The sequence below is a fragment of the Dama dama genome, chromosome 5, assembly GCF_033118175.1.
Source record: "Dama dama isolate Ldn47 chromosome 5, ASM3311817v1, whole genome shotgun sequence".
Classification (NCBI taxonomy): Eukaryota; Metazoa; Chordata; class Mammalia; order Artiodactyla; family Cervidae; genus Dama; species Dama dama.
The window spans coordinates 57,844,196-57,858,245 of NC_083685.1; the positions used below are offsets into that span (position 1 = coordinate 57,844,196).

Genomic DNA, 14,050 nt, shown 5'->3' on the forward strand with positions numbered 1-14,050 from the left:
GGGGACCCTGACGGGTGCCACCCATGGCTTGCCCCGGAGCCAGGTGGTAAAGGTCACTAGGCAGAAAGCTTCTGCCATCCCCGGGAGCAGGGTGGTGGGATAGATCCCGTTTCAGAAATGTCCGGACATCTATTGCCCCGGCAGAGGACAGGCGCTAATCAAGAAGGAAGCTCCGGAAGCAGCTTCTGGAAAAGAAAAAGGATGGAGTCCAGGTTCTAAAATCCAAAATCCTGGATTCAAAAGAGTTCATGCCCAAGCCCCATGCACAGCTCCTTTTCCACCCCATCCTGGCTTGGCTATATTTAGTTGCAGGAAAATGAGTGAGTGTGGAAAAGAAAAACAGTGGATGTGGTGCTGACGGTCACACTTAGCATTATATTTGAGCTAGACCTGCCCAGAGGGGCTCAAGCTCGCATTTGGCCGTGGAGGGAAGGCTCGCCCCTGCTCTCCTGACAATAAAAGCCCCTTCTGGGATCATCTGTACTCTCTTTAGCCTGACATTGCCTTCAAAATCGCTCTCGGTTGGCTACGGTCAAGAAACCCTTGACTAAAGCGTGTCATTCTTTCCAGGTCACGTAGAGAGGGGCTGCCTGCTGGTCACACTACACAGAGAGCGCATGTCACCACCACAAGAAGTTTAAAGACTGTTGCATCACCATGTCCCTCTCCCGTGCAGCAGTCGGACAGTGTGGGGAACAACGTCTCCTCCACTCACCCCGCTTAGGGGGCCAGGCAGGCTCGGAGGGGGCAAACCTAGCGGTCACTGCCTTACCTGGCACATCTGAGACTAGAAAAAGTCAGCACCCTGACCCCTGCGCCTGCTTCTTGCCGTTTCTTCACCCATGTTCCTGTCCTCCTCACCTTCTCTGTTCAATTCCAGCTTATGAATTCCGTATTGAATTCCTGTATGCTCACTCATCCAGGAAAGTTGTAAAAGACTTAATGGAAATCTAAGATAACCCCGAGGAAGCTGGAGGCATTTACAAGCTCCTTCCGAAGCAAGCCATAAAAACATTTGCATGATATATTAAGGAGAAAAGGCAGGCTTTCAGAAAATGTACAGTGCCTAGAACCCAGTAAGTACTATAGTTGAACAAATCCGTTAAGAATCCCATTGTTCCTTAAGTAAATCTATATAATAAATACAGAAGGCTATACAGATTAGCATGGTAATAATGGTTATTTCTGCGTGATGGGATTAAGGACCATTTTCAGATTCTTTTCATCAGTTTTTCTAAATTCTCTTTGTGTCACAAAGAGAGAAAAGCAATAAAATTTAGAGTCATTCTTTTATGCTGTGTCATTGATTTATTTCTAAATGTAAATGTTAATATATATTCAGATGGCTTTTGGATAGTAATTACTATAGTAGCCACATTTCTTGAGGGCTTCTCCATGCTGGGCATCAAATTAAGTGCTTTATATCCATTATTTCATTTAACCCTTATAACAACTCCACAAGATATACCATATGATTACTATCTCCAAGAGCGGAAACAGAGGCTTAGAGAGGTTAAATGATTTACCCAAAGCTCCACAGCTACTGAAAGTCTAAGGCTTTTTGTTTTTGTTTTTCTGACCACAGGGTTTGAGATATTAACCTTTAGGCCATACTGTCCCTGCTTCTGAGGCAGGACTCAGACTAGGAAATCTGTTCCTACCATAGCCTCTGGCGAACAGAGCAGAGAGTATATATTCCTAAGGAAACGACCATGATGTTTCTCTGTAGACCATGTTTTCAAAATCTAGCAAAATTAAAGTCTATCTCATCAAAATTAAATCATGAGTTCTTTGATGAAAGCAAAAAACACTAGCCCATAAGTGAGGTGGAGAAGAGAAAAGAAAGTGTGTACCATCTGAGCAAATTAAACTTGCGTGAGCCCTTCTCACATGTCTCTCCTCAAAAGCTCAACAGGTTAGGACACCATGGGTTTGAATAAAGTAGTCACTTCACACAACTGTTTCATTGTACTAGTTATTGATTTGTTCTGAAAGCATTCTAGGACCCCACGACCTGCAGAGCCCTGGCTGTTCTCATCTGTAACGCTGTCGTGGCCGACCGTCTGTATCACCAAGGCACCCCACTCATCTCCCTGCAGTTTCAGGGTCACTAGTTCCTGCTATTGAAAACCCAGCTTTTCTTTTTTTTTCCATGAGTTTATAAATAGGTTGTTTTAAGTGACCCTGAGCTGAAACCAGGCTTACAAGGTGTCAGGCCAGATGCAAGTTTTCTGCTCACTGAAGCTTTAAATTTGCCAGGCCTGATTTCTAAACCCCAGTGTAAGGGCATAGTAACGGAGCAAATTTTAGTTTTAAAAGCACTTCTTTGAAAGTCTCCTTCTACTTAATGAAATCCACTTATGCTGGTGTAAAATACAAGATTTTTCTTTGGGAAGAGGTGACAGAGAATGAGGAGGGTTCAAGTAAAACACCTGAGTTGGCTCAGTAAAATTCAACCAACCAGAACCCCTGGTTAAATGGATTCTGATGATGAAGGGCATGGTATACTCCCCAGAGACAAAGACAAAGGGTAGAAAACAAATTATATTATAGTTTTTTTTTTTTTTAATTTTCCAAATTATTTCCTAAAGTCAGTAGAGGTTCTGATCACATTCTTTTATATCTACAGTTCTAAACAGTGATTCCTGATCTATTCATAAGTATGAGACTACAAGAATTTGAGAAAAGCAACTATCTCATTATGTTACACTTTACATTACACTTCCTATGGCAGGATAGTAAACACTTTACAAATAATGTTAACAGCCAGACCACTGCAAATATCAGTAAAAATGATGGTTATTACTATTAAGGTGTTCAACAACCATTACTGAAATCAAACAACTACCACTGAACATTTCTGTGTTGAATACTTTGCCATTATTTCCTTAAATATTAATGATATCCCTTCCAGACGGACATAACTGTTTCCCTTTAACAGATGAGAAAATTTAGTCTAAAGATGCATTTGCTCACAGCCACTTAGCTAGTAAGCTGCGCAATAAGGTTTAAGGGCAGGTCTGTCAAAATCAAAAGTCCATGCTCTTTTGATTTCTTGCATTTCAGATACTGGATCTCTATGCATTTCAGGCAAAATTAGCATTAATAGAGTCTGCTAAAAAGATTGCTAGCTGCCTAAGTTTTCCCCCAGCTCACTTAAGAGTGACATGTAGTCTAGACAATTCCCGATATGCTCCTTACAGGCATAAGCCTCCCAACTGTCCCTAATAGAACACTGAAAAAAGGAGCTTCCAATGTTTGCTAAGTGTGACCCTGGGAATTATGACAACTCAAACCATGACAGCCTCAAAGGGACCCAGTCTTGTCAGGAATGGCCCCCAGGCCTGCCACAGCGTGGACGCTAGAGCCAGATGACTTTCAACTTCCTCACGCTTCCTGTTCGAAGTCTCTGGGTGTGCCTCTGGGTTTGAAGCTGGAGGGCAAAGCAACAGAAGAGGGTGCTCCCTCCAGGAAGAGGGGCAGGTCCAACAGCTCTTCCTGAACCTGTCTCGCCCTGCTTCTTACTCCTCCCCAAGTTTTCCTCCACATGCCCCCCAAACGTGTCACCCTGCAAGGCCAGGTTAGGCTGCCGCTCCCCAATGGGAAGGGATGGTTCTACATGACCTATATTATCCGGCTGCTGAAGCTGCTCTCTGCCTTTAAGTTCTGGGCTGTCGAATGGACATGAGGACGCTTATAACGAGATCCTTTCCAATAGGATCCTTTTATCCGCATCACACTCTACCTTATGACCCTGAGCTCAGACCCCGGTTGGTGCGAGGGCCCTGGCTGTGCCCGCCTCGCCTTCAGGCCCGTCCGCGGGGGGCTTACCTTCATGTGGGATTTGAGATTGTCCTTGCGAGCACATCGGAACGGACAGAGCGGACACTGATGACTTTTTAAACCTGTGTGAATCACCATGTGCCGCTTCCAGTAACTCTTCCTTTTTATAACCAGACCACATATGGGACACTGGAAAGGCTTGCCGCTTTCCTCTTCTGAGGCTTGGGAGAAGGAGAAAGACAGGAAAATTAAGGAAAACAAAAAGGCACGTTGTATCCAGCACTAATTCACATGCATTGCTATATCAAGAAAACTAACGAGGAACTGGGGGGCTGGGGAGGGCTTTTTGCTTGTCCTTTTGTTTTTGTTGTTTTTTGTTTGGGGGTTCTTTTTGGTTTGGAGTTTTGGAGGTCTTTTTTGGTTTTGCTTTTTCGTTTGTTAGTTGTTTTTCTCATTCCAAGACTTTATCTGTGAGGAAGCTTTATTCCTGCTTTTCTTCAGGTGGAAACCCGTGTTCATCTCATGACTTCAACCTGGGTTCCATTCTTTCAAAATCGGCTCATCCTGCCTTGGAAAAGTTCTGCTTTCAGAGGCCACCCACCACGCTTCAGAAGGCATCCCACACCTCAGCCCAGAGAAGCCCAAATCCAGGGCCTTTGTTTCCTGAAGGCAAGTGCCAGACTCGAGTTCATATCTGAATTCCTGACCTTGGAAAATGGCAAGAAATAAAGACAACTCAAAGGGACCAAAAATAACGCCACGCTGGAAACCAAAGGGCCATCGTAAAGCTCACACGCCAAACCCTAATGGAGACAGACTTCGCTGACTTGTGCCGTGACGGCTTGGGCAGAAGCTGCTGACAATTTGGCCATCGGGGGCCTTAAGGTGAGAGGTTGTCACTCTTATTTTTGACTCTCCACTGGCCACTAAGGTGTGCTGCCCTCTGCGGAGCCTGGGGCCCACCGCCCACTTTGGGAAAAGCTACAATCAGGCAGCCACAAATGCTTCCATTTTTCAGGAAAGCAAACAAACCAAGTACTTCCTGCAAGGAAAGCTGAGATCACTCCTCCACCGGCCCCAAAGGGGAGGGTGTCTGCTGTGCCCCTGTGTTGCTACACTCCTGGTCCACCAATTTATACTGTACAGGGTCACACAAGCCTCTGCTATTTGGGGATAGAGGAAATAAAAACAGAATTAAGGACTCAGGCTTTCCCTTCACGTGGGATCAGAAATTTCCAAACTGGTTAAATACGTTGTAATACACTCATGAAATAAAATGTAAGAAGCCCATTTTAAAAAATAAATTAGATCAATAGATGCTGACACAGAAACATGTCCAAGACAGTAGTTAGTGGATAAAGCAAGAATTGAAACTATAAGTCTAGAAGGATTCTATTTTTATTCTCTAGAGAATAGGAACCAATTGCTGCTCAGACCACTAGGTGAAAGGTTGATAGGGGACTTTATAAAGGATGTATCAAGCTGACAACACCTAGCAAACCATTACTCAATCTCAGCATCACTAAGAATGGATGCACGTTGGGTGCCCTTTGATAATCCATGTATGAAATATTCTTACAAAATATTTAATCAAGCTTCTAGATAACTAGTGAGTTTCCTGGAAATACAGGTGGTTTTAATAAAAAAAAAAAAAAAAAAAAAGTTACACATACTAAGAGGGATGGAATCAGCCAAATTCAGAATGTGGGACATTCTATAGAACAGATGACCCAGTTTCTTCAACAAGTAACTGGCATTTTAAAAAGGGAAGAGGTCATAGATGAAAAGACACTTAAGAGACAGATACAGCAAATGCAAGGTGTGAAGCTTATTTCTGCTCCTGATTTGAATGAAACAATTATAAAAGGCCACTTTTGAGATAATTAAAGAAAATACTGATTATAGCCCTGGTGTTCCATAATATCATATGACAATCGTTGATCCTATTACATGTAATACCAGTTATTGTGACTATGCGTTTTTAAAGTCCTTAGTGGTGCTGGTGCTGGTGCTGGTGGTGGTGGAGGTTTAGTCACTAAGTCATGATCAACTTGGGACCCCACAGATTAAAGCCCACTAGGCTCTTCTGTCCACGGGATTCCCCAGGCAAGAATACTGGAGTGGGTTGCCATTTCCTTCTCCTCTGGGAGATCTTCCTGACCCAGGGATCAAACCAGTGTCTCCTGCATAGGCAGGCACAGGCAGGCAAATTCTTTACCAGGGAAGCTACCAGGGAAGCCCTTAAAGTCCTTGTGTGCTATGCTTACTCACTCAGTTGTGTCTGACTCTTTTCGACCATGGACTGTAGCCCACCAGGCTGCTCTGTTCATGGGGATTCTCCAGGCAAGACTATTAGAGTGGATTGCCATGCCCTCCTCCAGGAGACCTTCCCAACCCAGGGATCGAACCCAGGTCTCCCACACTGCATGTGGATTCTTCACCCTCTGAGCCACCAAGGAAGCCCCTTAAAATCCTTATGTATATATAAATACTTGCAAGCAAATGAATATGAGGTCTGGGATTTGCTTTTAAATACTTGGGCAAAAAAGAAAAAAGAGAAATAGGAAGAATGAGATGAATAAATGAAACAATGATCATCTTTTATCTGTATGAGAATTATCTAGAAATGTACATAGAAAACCATTAAGCAGTTCATTTTAAAGGACTGTGGATTAAAAGGAAGGGATCATGGTGGGAAACTTGTTTTCATTGTATATTTCTCTGTACTATTTGAATCTTTTTAATATATACATTACTTTTATAATTTTAAAAGGAAATATTCCCAAGTGTAAACTTTTAAATAATATTATTATTTATTCATGGAGTCAACTGAATCTCCACATGCAAAGAACCACTTAAAATGAATGGAATCAGAAGAGTTCTGGAGTAAAGACAGGGCATTCCAATTGTTCTTACATTGCTTATAGGTATAAGCAATATTGGTCAGCGCAACGAAGGACCTTGAAAAAGAACTCTCTATCTGAAAACATATCCCTTAAGTCTGGAAATTCCACTTGTGACGGGTCCCATCACAGAACTCCCTTTTCTGACTGGGGGACAGGGTGGAGACTGAGGATTTCCTCTGACTCGAGGAAAAGCACACTTCGTGAAGGCTCATCAACACGCTTCTTCTCAACCCACTCGAGCTCTCCTCCCACCTTATTGATCGCCTCTGCTGACCTGGACTCCTATCCCTAATTCAGCCTCTCATCGCCTATCCTTTACCATCATTCCCTCCACTCTGACATCTGGATCCCAAAGACGGCATGGTGAATAACAGATTTGAGAGAAAAGACTGACTCAGGGCTTCCCTGGTGGCTCAGTGGTAGAGAATCCGCCTGCCAATGCAGGAGACACAGGTTCAATCCCTGATCCAGGGAGATGCCACATGCCACAGAGCAACTGAGCCTGTGTGCCGCAACTATGGATCCGGTGCTCTAGGGCCCAGGAGCTGCAGTTACTGAGTCCACGGGCCCTAAGTACGGAAGCCGGCACGCCCGTGCTCTGCAACAAGAGAAGCCACTGCAATGAGAAGACTGCACACTGTAGCTAGGAAGCAGCCCCAGCTCTCCACAACTGGAGAAAAGCCCACAGGGCAACAAAGACGCAGCACGGCCAAAAGTTGAATAAATTAATAAAGCTATATACATATAAAGACTGAATCAGGCCCCTAGGTGATATTGCTGTCACAAGCCAAAGGGGGAAAACGATAATAATGTCTATTTGGGGTTATTAAGAACATCAAAGTAATATGAAAGAGATATACAAACAGGCTGCCACTAATCCCCATCTTCAGGAAGTACTTCCCACTGTCTAAACCCTAAACTGCCTTTCACACAATTGTCTGGGAGAGGAGAGAAAAGCTGAGATGTCATACCCTGACCTGAGATTCCATGGCACATCACAGGAAGGCAATCAAAAGGCAATTCCTCACAAAAGGAACATCTCTGGCTTTGCCTGGACAACTGGCTTTGCCTAATGTGACCAACAGGCTTCCTGTTTTTTCTGACACTCTCTACCCCTGCCCTAATCACCTTTTCTACATTGTATATGGATCAGACTACACTATGTTAAACCCTGCATATTCATATTTCATATAAATTTATTTTATTTGGGAGCTATGCTTTCTTAGGTTTAATTAATATCAATTATACATAAACAGTGCACAAATTAGGGTGCCCTTCGACTGACTGGGGGGAAAAGTTCAAATAGTCATAATGAAGAGAAACTAAGTGCAAGATAAGCGGTCCAATAGCCAAACTACTGTAACTATTTGACAATTTTAACTTATCACTGCAGGAAAGGAAGACAGAGCCAATGTAACCGGAAAACAATGACCGAGTTTAAAAATTGGAATTTCCCCTGGTAATACTTGCATTTTTATTTATTAAAAATTTATATTTTGGTAAGATGCTTTCCATACATATACGATGTTGTTAACTACTTTTGAGAAAGACAGAAGTAAGGATGGACTCTATTTTGTATGCCAAAATATTTTCAAAGAACTGACAGCTGTAAATTTCACTCAGATTTAGAGTCTAAAGAAATATGACCACTTCCTCAGAATGAACCACAACATGTTTTCAAGGTAACAGGATTGAAATGTTCATAATTTTACTGAGTTTACAACTGTTCGACGAACAACGTCCCCCCAGTACACCACTAGTTAGTATCACTGCAAACAAAATTAAGTGCTACTAGACCTGGCGCAGTAGATAGCTGCTAATTTGCTCCCTTGGAGAAAACATGTTCTCTTTATAAGCAATAATATTATTGGAATAAAAAAGATAATAAATGTGTATAAAATGCCTGTCATGGAGGCTCTCGGTAGTAGCTATTGTAATGACTGTAGTGACAATATACTCTTCCCTCCGAAGCAGAAAACTTACCATCAAAGCAGGTATAAATGTAAACAACTGACATCACACAATAAATATGTAGCCCATGTTGGGCCTAACCCAACATGGCAGATTATTCTTGGGGCCAAGAGGAAATAAAATTCAGTAGGAATCCACAGTGCTGTTCACATAGGTCCAGTTCAGCCTATGCAGAATTCTGATGTCAAGTTCAGCTCAGCAGGGAAAAGAGGAAGATGGAAAAGACGGAAGGAGAGAAGAGGAGGGTGGAGGCCGGAAAGGGTTGGGGCAGAGCTGGAAGTCCTTACCACCCAACACAGGGCCAGGGACCAAGTACAATTCAGCAATTGTATGTTGGACCATAATGAAATTCAGTGGAAAGGGCTGGGTCAAGATAGTATCCCAAAAAATGAAACAAGGACTGGAAATAGAAGAAAAAGGTACAGGAATCTGCCCGTAAGACCCAGCAAAATAGTGCTAACCCAAGAGCACATGCTTTTCACACATTATGCCAACACACATCTTGAAAGAATGGGTAGGTAAACCACGATGATCACACAGAGATGTTCACATACTCATAGCTCACTTGTTTCCAAAATTAACTCCCAAGCAGCTTATAATCAAAATGTATGCAGTGTGACTACCTCATTAATAAAGTACAATCAGGTATGTCCATCTATTTACAATGGACAGGATCTGTCCTGCAGAGAGATCATGCAGGAAGTTTGAGAGTGAATTTTAAGAAGCAACATATGTAATTCAAAAATTGGAGAAAAAAAGTTTTGTTTTGAGTGGACAGACAAATAAAATGAAAGAAAGTAAAAGTAAGGAATTCTAAAGCAGGGAAGAACCTTGAAGATAAATCTTAACCAGTTCAGGGTGCAGTAGAGGCAACTGAATTGGGATAGATGCTTACGATGGTCCCTCTGCTCATGAGTGGCAGAGTAGTGATGACAGACAATCTCTTCACTTCCGGTTGGTGCTCTGCCCTATTGCCTATATATAAAAATTTCATTGTGCTAAAAAAAAAAAAAAAAAAATGGAGGGTTTTAACTGAATCACTGTAACTCAATGTAGGTATTTTTTTAAACAAATAATTGTTTTGTAGGCTTTGAAATCAAACTTTACCTTGCTACATCCTAAGTGGCAATCTGTAGAAAATCAAGATAATTTGCAAGTGCATAGTTTCTGCACACAGACCCCTCCATACACAGCTAAGGAGTTTAAGATGACAGGTGGCCCTGGGTGTCTATAATCCATGCACCATCCATCTCAACTCTAGGCCCACTAACCTACTAGTGCATATCTGTGTAGGATAAGACACCCTCCTTTGTAACAACATACAGGGATTTGATATCTTTCCATGGAATTTATTGGGCAAGTCTTTCAAATGCTATTTCAGGGAAACACAAAACTCTGTTGGTCATGGATGTCACTGGGTCCTTCTGTTGTTACTGACATTGAGATATTGAGATAATTGATGCATATTCTAACAACTGGTAAATATTCAGTAAAACTTACAGAAAAGCCTGATATCTTGAGACAATCTAAGTTTAAGTCACTGGGGAGATATTATGGAGATGAGTGACAGAGAATTCTGAATCTTGATTAAAAAGCGGATTCCTTTTCTAAGAAAGTCCCTGTATGCGATCATCCCCAGATTATGGCTCTAATAATGATGGACCTGAGGGGAGTATCAGAAAAGGTGACCTGTCTTTCTGGACTTTCTCTGCTTTTGCAATAATGTTAATAACATCTCATAAATAGGAATGAAAACAGCAACCAGAAAACCCTATCTATTGACCCAGGAAATATTCTTAGCTCCCAGCTGTACGAAACCAGCTTGCTCCTAAGCATATTTAAATTTTATTCAGAAAAATAAGAAGACATTCTCTGGAAAAGGCTCCTCCTGATTTCTTTTAACCAGGAGTCTGGCATCCTGGGAATCTTGGTAGCCTTCTACAAGAAACTTTGTCTTTAAAATAATAACTATTTATTTTGTTCTGAGCTGCAGCAGAACAGTAGCTTCAAAGAGAATTGAGTCAATGTGTGACATTTATCTTTAGAGTAAACGGACATAATCTTCTCTCTACCGTGTCCCCTTTCAGAAGAGCAGTGTCGCATGTGCCGGGGCTCAGGGTCACATGAAAGAAACCTCCTACTTCAGCAACACCTCTCTTTGCAGGGGGAAAGGCTATCAAGTGATGGACTCTTTAAGGAATTAAATACACTATGACCTGGCAACAACCGAATCCTGTTCAAAAAAGAAAAATAAGGACAGACCTAAAAGACACCTTTTTTTTTTTCATGGTTTGGACTTCCCTTGACCTAAAGAAGGGCAAAGAAACGCTAGTGTCTAAATGACTCAACACAAGGCTGGCTTTTCTAGCACATCTTGCTTTGTAACTCCAGAATCAACTTTATATGCCCTTTGTGCAACATTTTGAGAAAGAGCTTCAAAATATAAGTCCTGCTTAGAATCAGGATAGTGTGTATTTTTGTGGATTTTTTTCGGGTGGGGGGTGGGGGGTTATTACTTGTTTAAGTCAGTGGGCAACAGAAACCATTTCCCTGTGAGAAGTCAGTCCACCCACCTATTGTGAATTAAACCTAGACTTCTTACAAACATAAAAAAGAAAATAGTCATGAGAACTGTTTCGAAGCATGGGTGACAGCTCTCACTGCATCCCTGTAATGCTTCTTAGGTAAAATGGAGTCACACCCAAATCCATCCCCCAAGTGGCTCTGAAACCAACAGTACCAAGTGGAGAAGGGGAGAAGAGGGGAGGCGGGGAACAGATGGAAAGACTCACCTTCCCTTCCACTCCTCAGATTCAAAAACTGGTGAGGGACCTAAGTAACACCAGCCAAATCATCTCTCCATGGTACAAAGATAAACAACAAAATCAGATATTCTATCAACTTCTTAATCCATAACCCAGTCAGGATCCTGGGAATTGATAACATTCACTTTAAGTGACCAGTCAGTGCACAGAGGCACCGCCTCGCCTGTTTCCAGTCCATGCAATAAGCAACAGAACCTGTCCGGCAACCTAAACATCCACCAACAGATGAGTGGTTAACAAAATGTGGTCTATACAGACACATACAACAGAATAATACTCAGCCATTAAAAAGAATGAAATAATGCCGTTTGTAGTGACATGGATGGACCTAGAGACTATCATCCTACGTGAAGTAAGTCAGACAGAGAAAGACAAGTATCACATGATGTCATTTATATGTGGGATCTAAAAAATGATACAATCAACTGGTTTACAAAGCAGAAACAAATTCACAGCCAGAGAGAACAAACTTATTAACAAAAGAGGAAAGGCAGGGAGGGGTTAATAAGGAGTACAGGGTTTATAGATAAACAACACTACATATAAAATAAGCACCAAGGATTTACTGGATAGCACAAGGAACTATAGGGAACATCGCCTAAGAACCTATAATGGAAAAGAATATGAAGCTATACAACTGAAACTAACACAGTACTGTAAATCAACTATAGTTTAATAAGCAGACTGCAGTTAAATAAAAAAATTTTTTTTTAATTTAAAAGAAACAGAACTTGAACTTAGGATGCACCCACATGGATACACAGGGGATCATTTTAAGAGTCCTTGTGCTTTTCTTTGCGGCCATCTTTTCTCTTGCCTGAGTTCTGCAAAATGAATATTTCTTTTTAAATACAAGTACTCCATCAGTGGAGCCCCCTCTTGGAGTGTGAACAGAGGCACATGGAAAACAGGGGTCCCTGTCAATCAGCAAAAGAGGTGGCAGGGTCCCGTTTTAAGTTCTTTTCTCTCCTCTTTCAATTGGAACGTGGTCATTGATTCAAATAGTAAGTGTTTCAGTAACAGAACACGTTCAGTAAAGAGAAAAGAAAAATCGATTTCTTATAGACCTCCACAGTCACTCCTGCTGAGGAGCCTGTGGAGATGCGGGCGTGGTCTGCACTGTGCTCAGTCGCTCTGTTGTGTCCGACTCTTTGCGACCCCGTGGACCGTAGCCCACCAAGCTCCTCTGTCCATGGGATTCTCCAGGCAAGAATACTGGAGTGGGTTCCCATGCCCTCCTACGGGGGATCTTCCCAACTCAGGGATAGAACCAGGGTCTCCTGCATTGCAGCTGGATTCCCTATCGTCTGAGTCACCAGGAAGCCCGTGGACATTAAAGCAAAACGGGAGCCCATCTTGTCCCTGGGTTGTAGATCCTATAACAAAACAGGCAAAAACAGTCTAGCCCACCCTGGAAGCTTGAGACCTCCCCTCCTCCTCACATGCATCTAGTCACCTGAATGAAAAGCTCAGACTTCCTAACTTGCTGGTTATACCCAAGACTCTTTAAAATGACCAAGCCATTACAGTCAGCCTTCAGGAGACAGTCTTATCAGGTCCTTCTTTCCAAGCCACCAACAAGCAAAAGTTTATTACTATTTTGTATAAGCTTTTCCAAATAACTAATGTCCAGGTGAGTTTATAGGAGAAACACCATTTAATTCAGCTATTTAAGAACCATATGAAGAATATACATAAAGTAACATTTTATATAGACGGCCATACCTCTCTTTCTGCTGCTCCCCCTAAATGAAATTTTTATAAACCAGGAATGATTTATTCCCCGATAAAAATTACTCTGGTCCCTCTGTTTGTCTCCTTGTTCCCTAATTTTAGCCATTTCTCTCTGCATCTCACCAGATGGCAGGTGAGAAGTGAGGAGAAGGGAAACTCAGCATTGATAAAATTTTAGGATTTTATTGACACTTCAGAAACCTTGGACTGAGCGGTCTGGATCACTTAAAGAGTCATAAAAGTTCCAGATATCCATTTTCCTAGTTCTAGTCTGCTATTTACACAAGTTTTAAAGCAATTATAATGAGTACATAGAGCTTATTCAGCAATTTAAATGGAAATTTGTCATAAACGCATCAAACTGACATTAGCTGTGATTGTTCAGTCAATGATTTGCCATTCTAAGCCTCTCTCATCAGTGTGGCTGCAAATAATCAAAAGTTGGCTAGACGCACACAATGGCAATGTTTCTACTGACGAGGACACACATGGCCCACTTCCTGCTCAGGTCTGGCAGGATATCCTCCAGAGACATCTGAAACTCCATACATCCATCTCCAGGACCCTGTTTTTTACCATGGGCATCATTTAAAAACAAATCAGTACAAGAAATGATGCTTCCACTCTGAGGACCCAAGTGACTAAGTTTCTCCCTCAGATGAGTAACTGTAAACATCAAGGCTCTAGAAGATCTCCACTTCTCCTTTGGAAAGACCGTCCCCATTAGAAAAACCCATGATTCACATTTTCCACATGCACATTCCTTCAGAATCTGATTGGACTGGAATAAAATAAAGAATTTGCGGGAAATGCTTTGATTACATCTGAATG

At 42.0% G+C, this 14,050-nt stretch overlaps 1 protein-coding gene across 10 annotated transcripts in view; it reads right to left on the bottom strand.

Moving 5' to 3' along the window:
* ZNF827 (zinc finger protein 827) overlaps window positions 1-14,050 on the bottom strand; it is a 186,092-nt gene that overhangs the window by 134,342 nt on the left and 37,700 nt on the right. For all 10 annotated transcript variants that reach the window (XR_009692900.1, XM_061142435.1, XM_061142436.1 and 7 more), the window contains one exon: window positions 3,832-4,004. Coding sequence is in view for 9 of the 10 variants with exons in the window: in XM_061142435.1 (XP_060998418.1) it covers window positions 3,832-4,004 (173 nt within the window). In the remaining variant the exon portion in view is untranslated. The remainder of the gene's footprint in view (window positions 1-3,831; window positions 4,005-14,050) is intronic.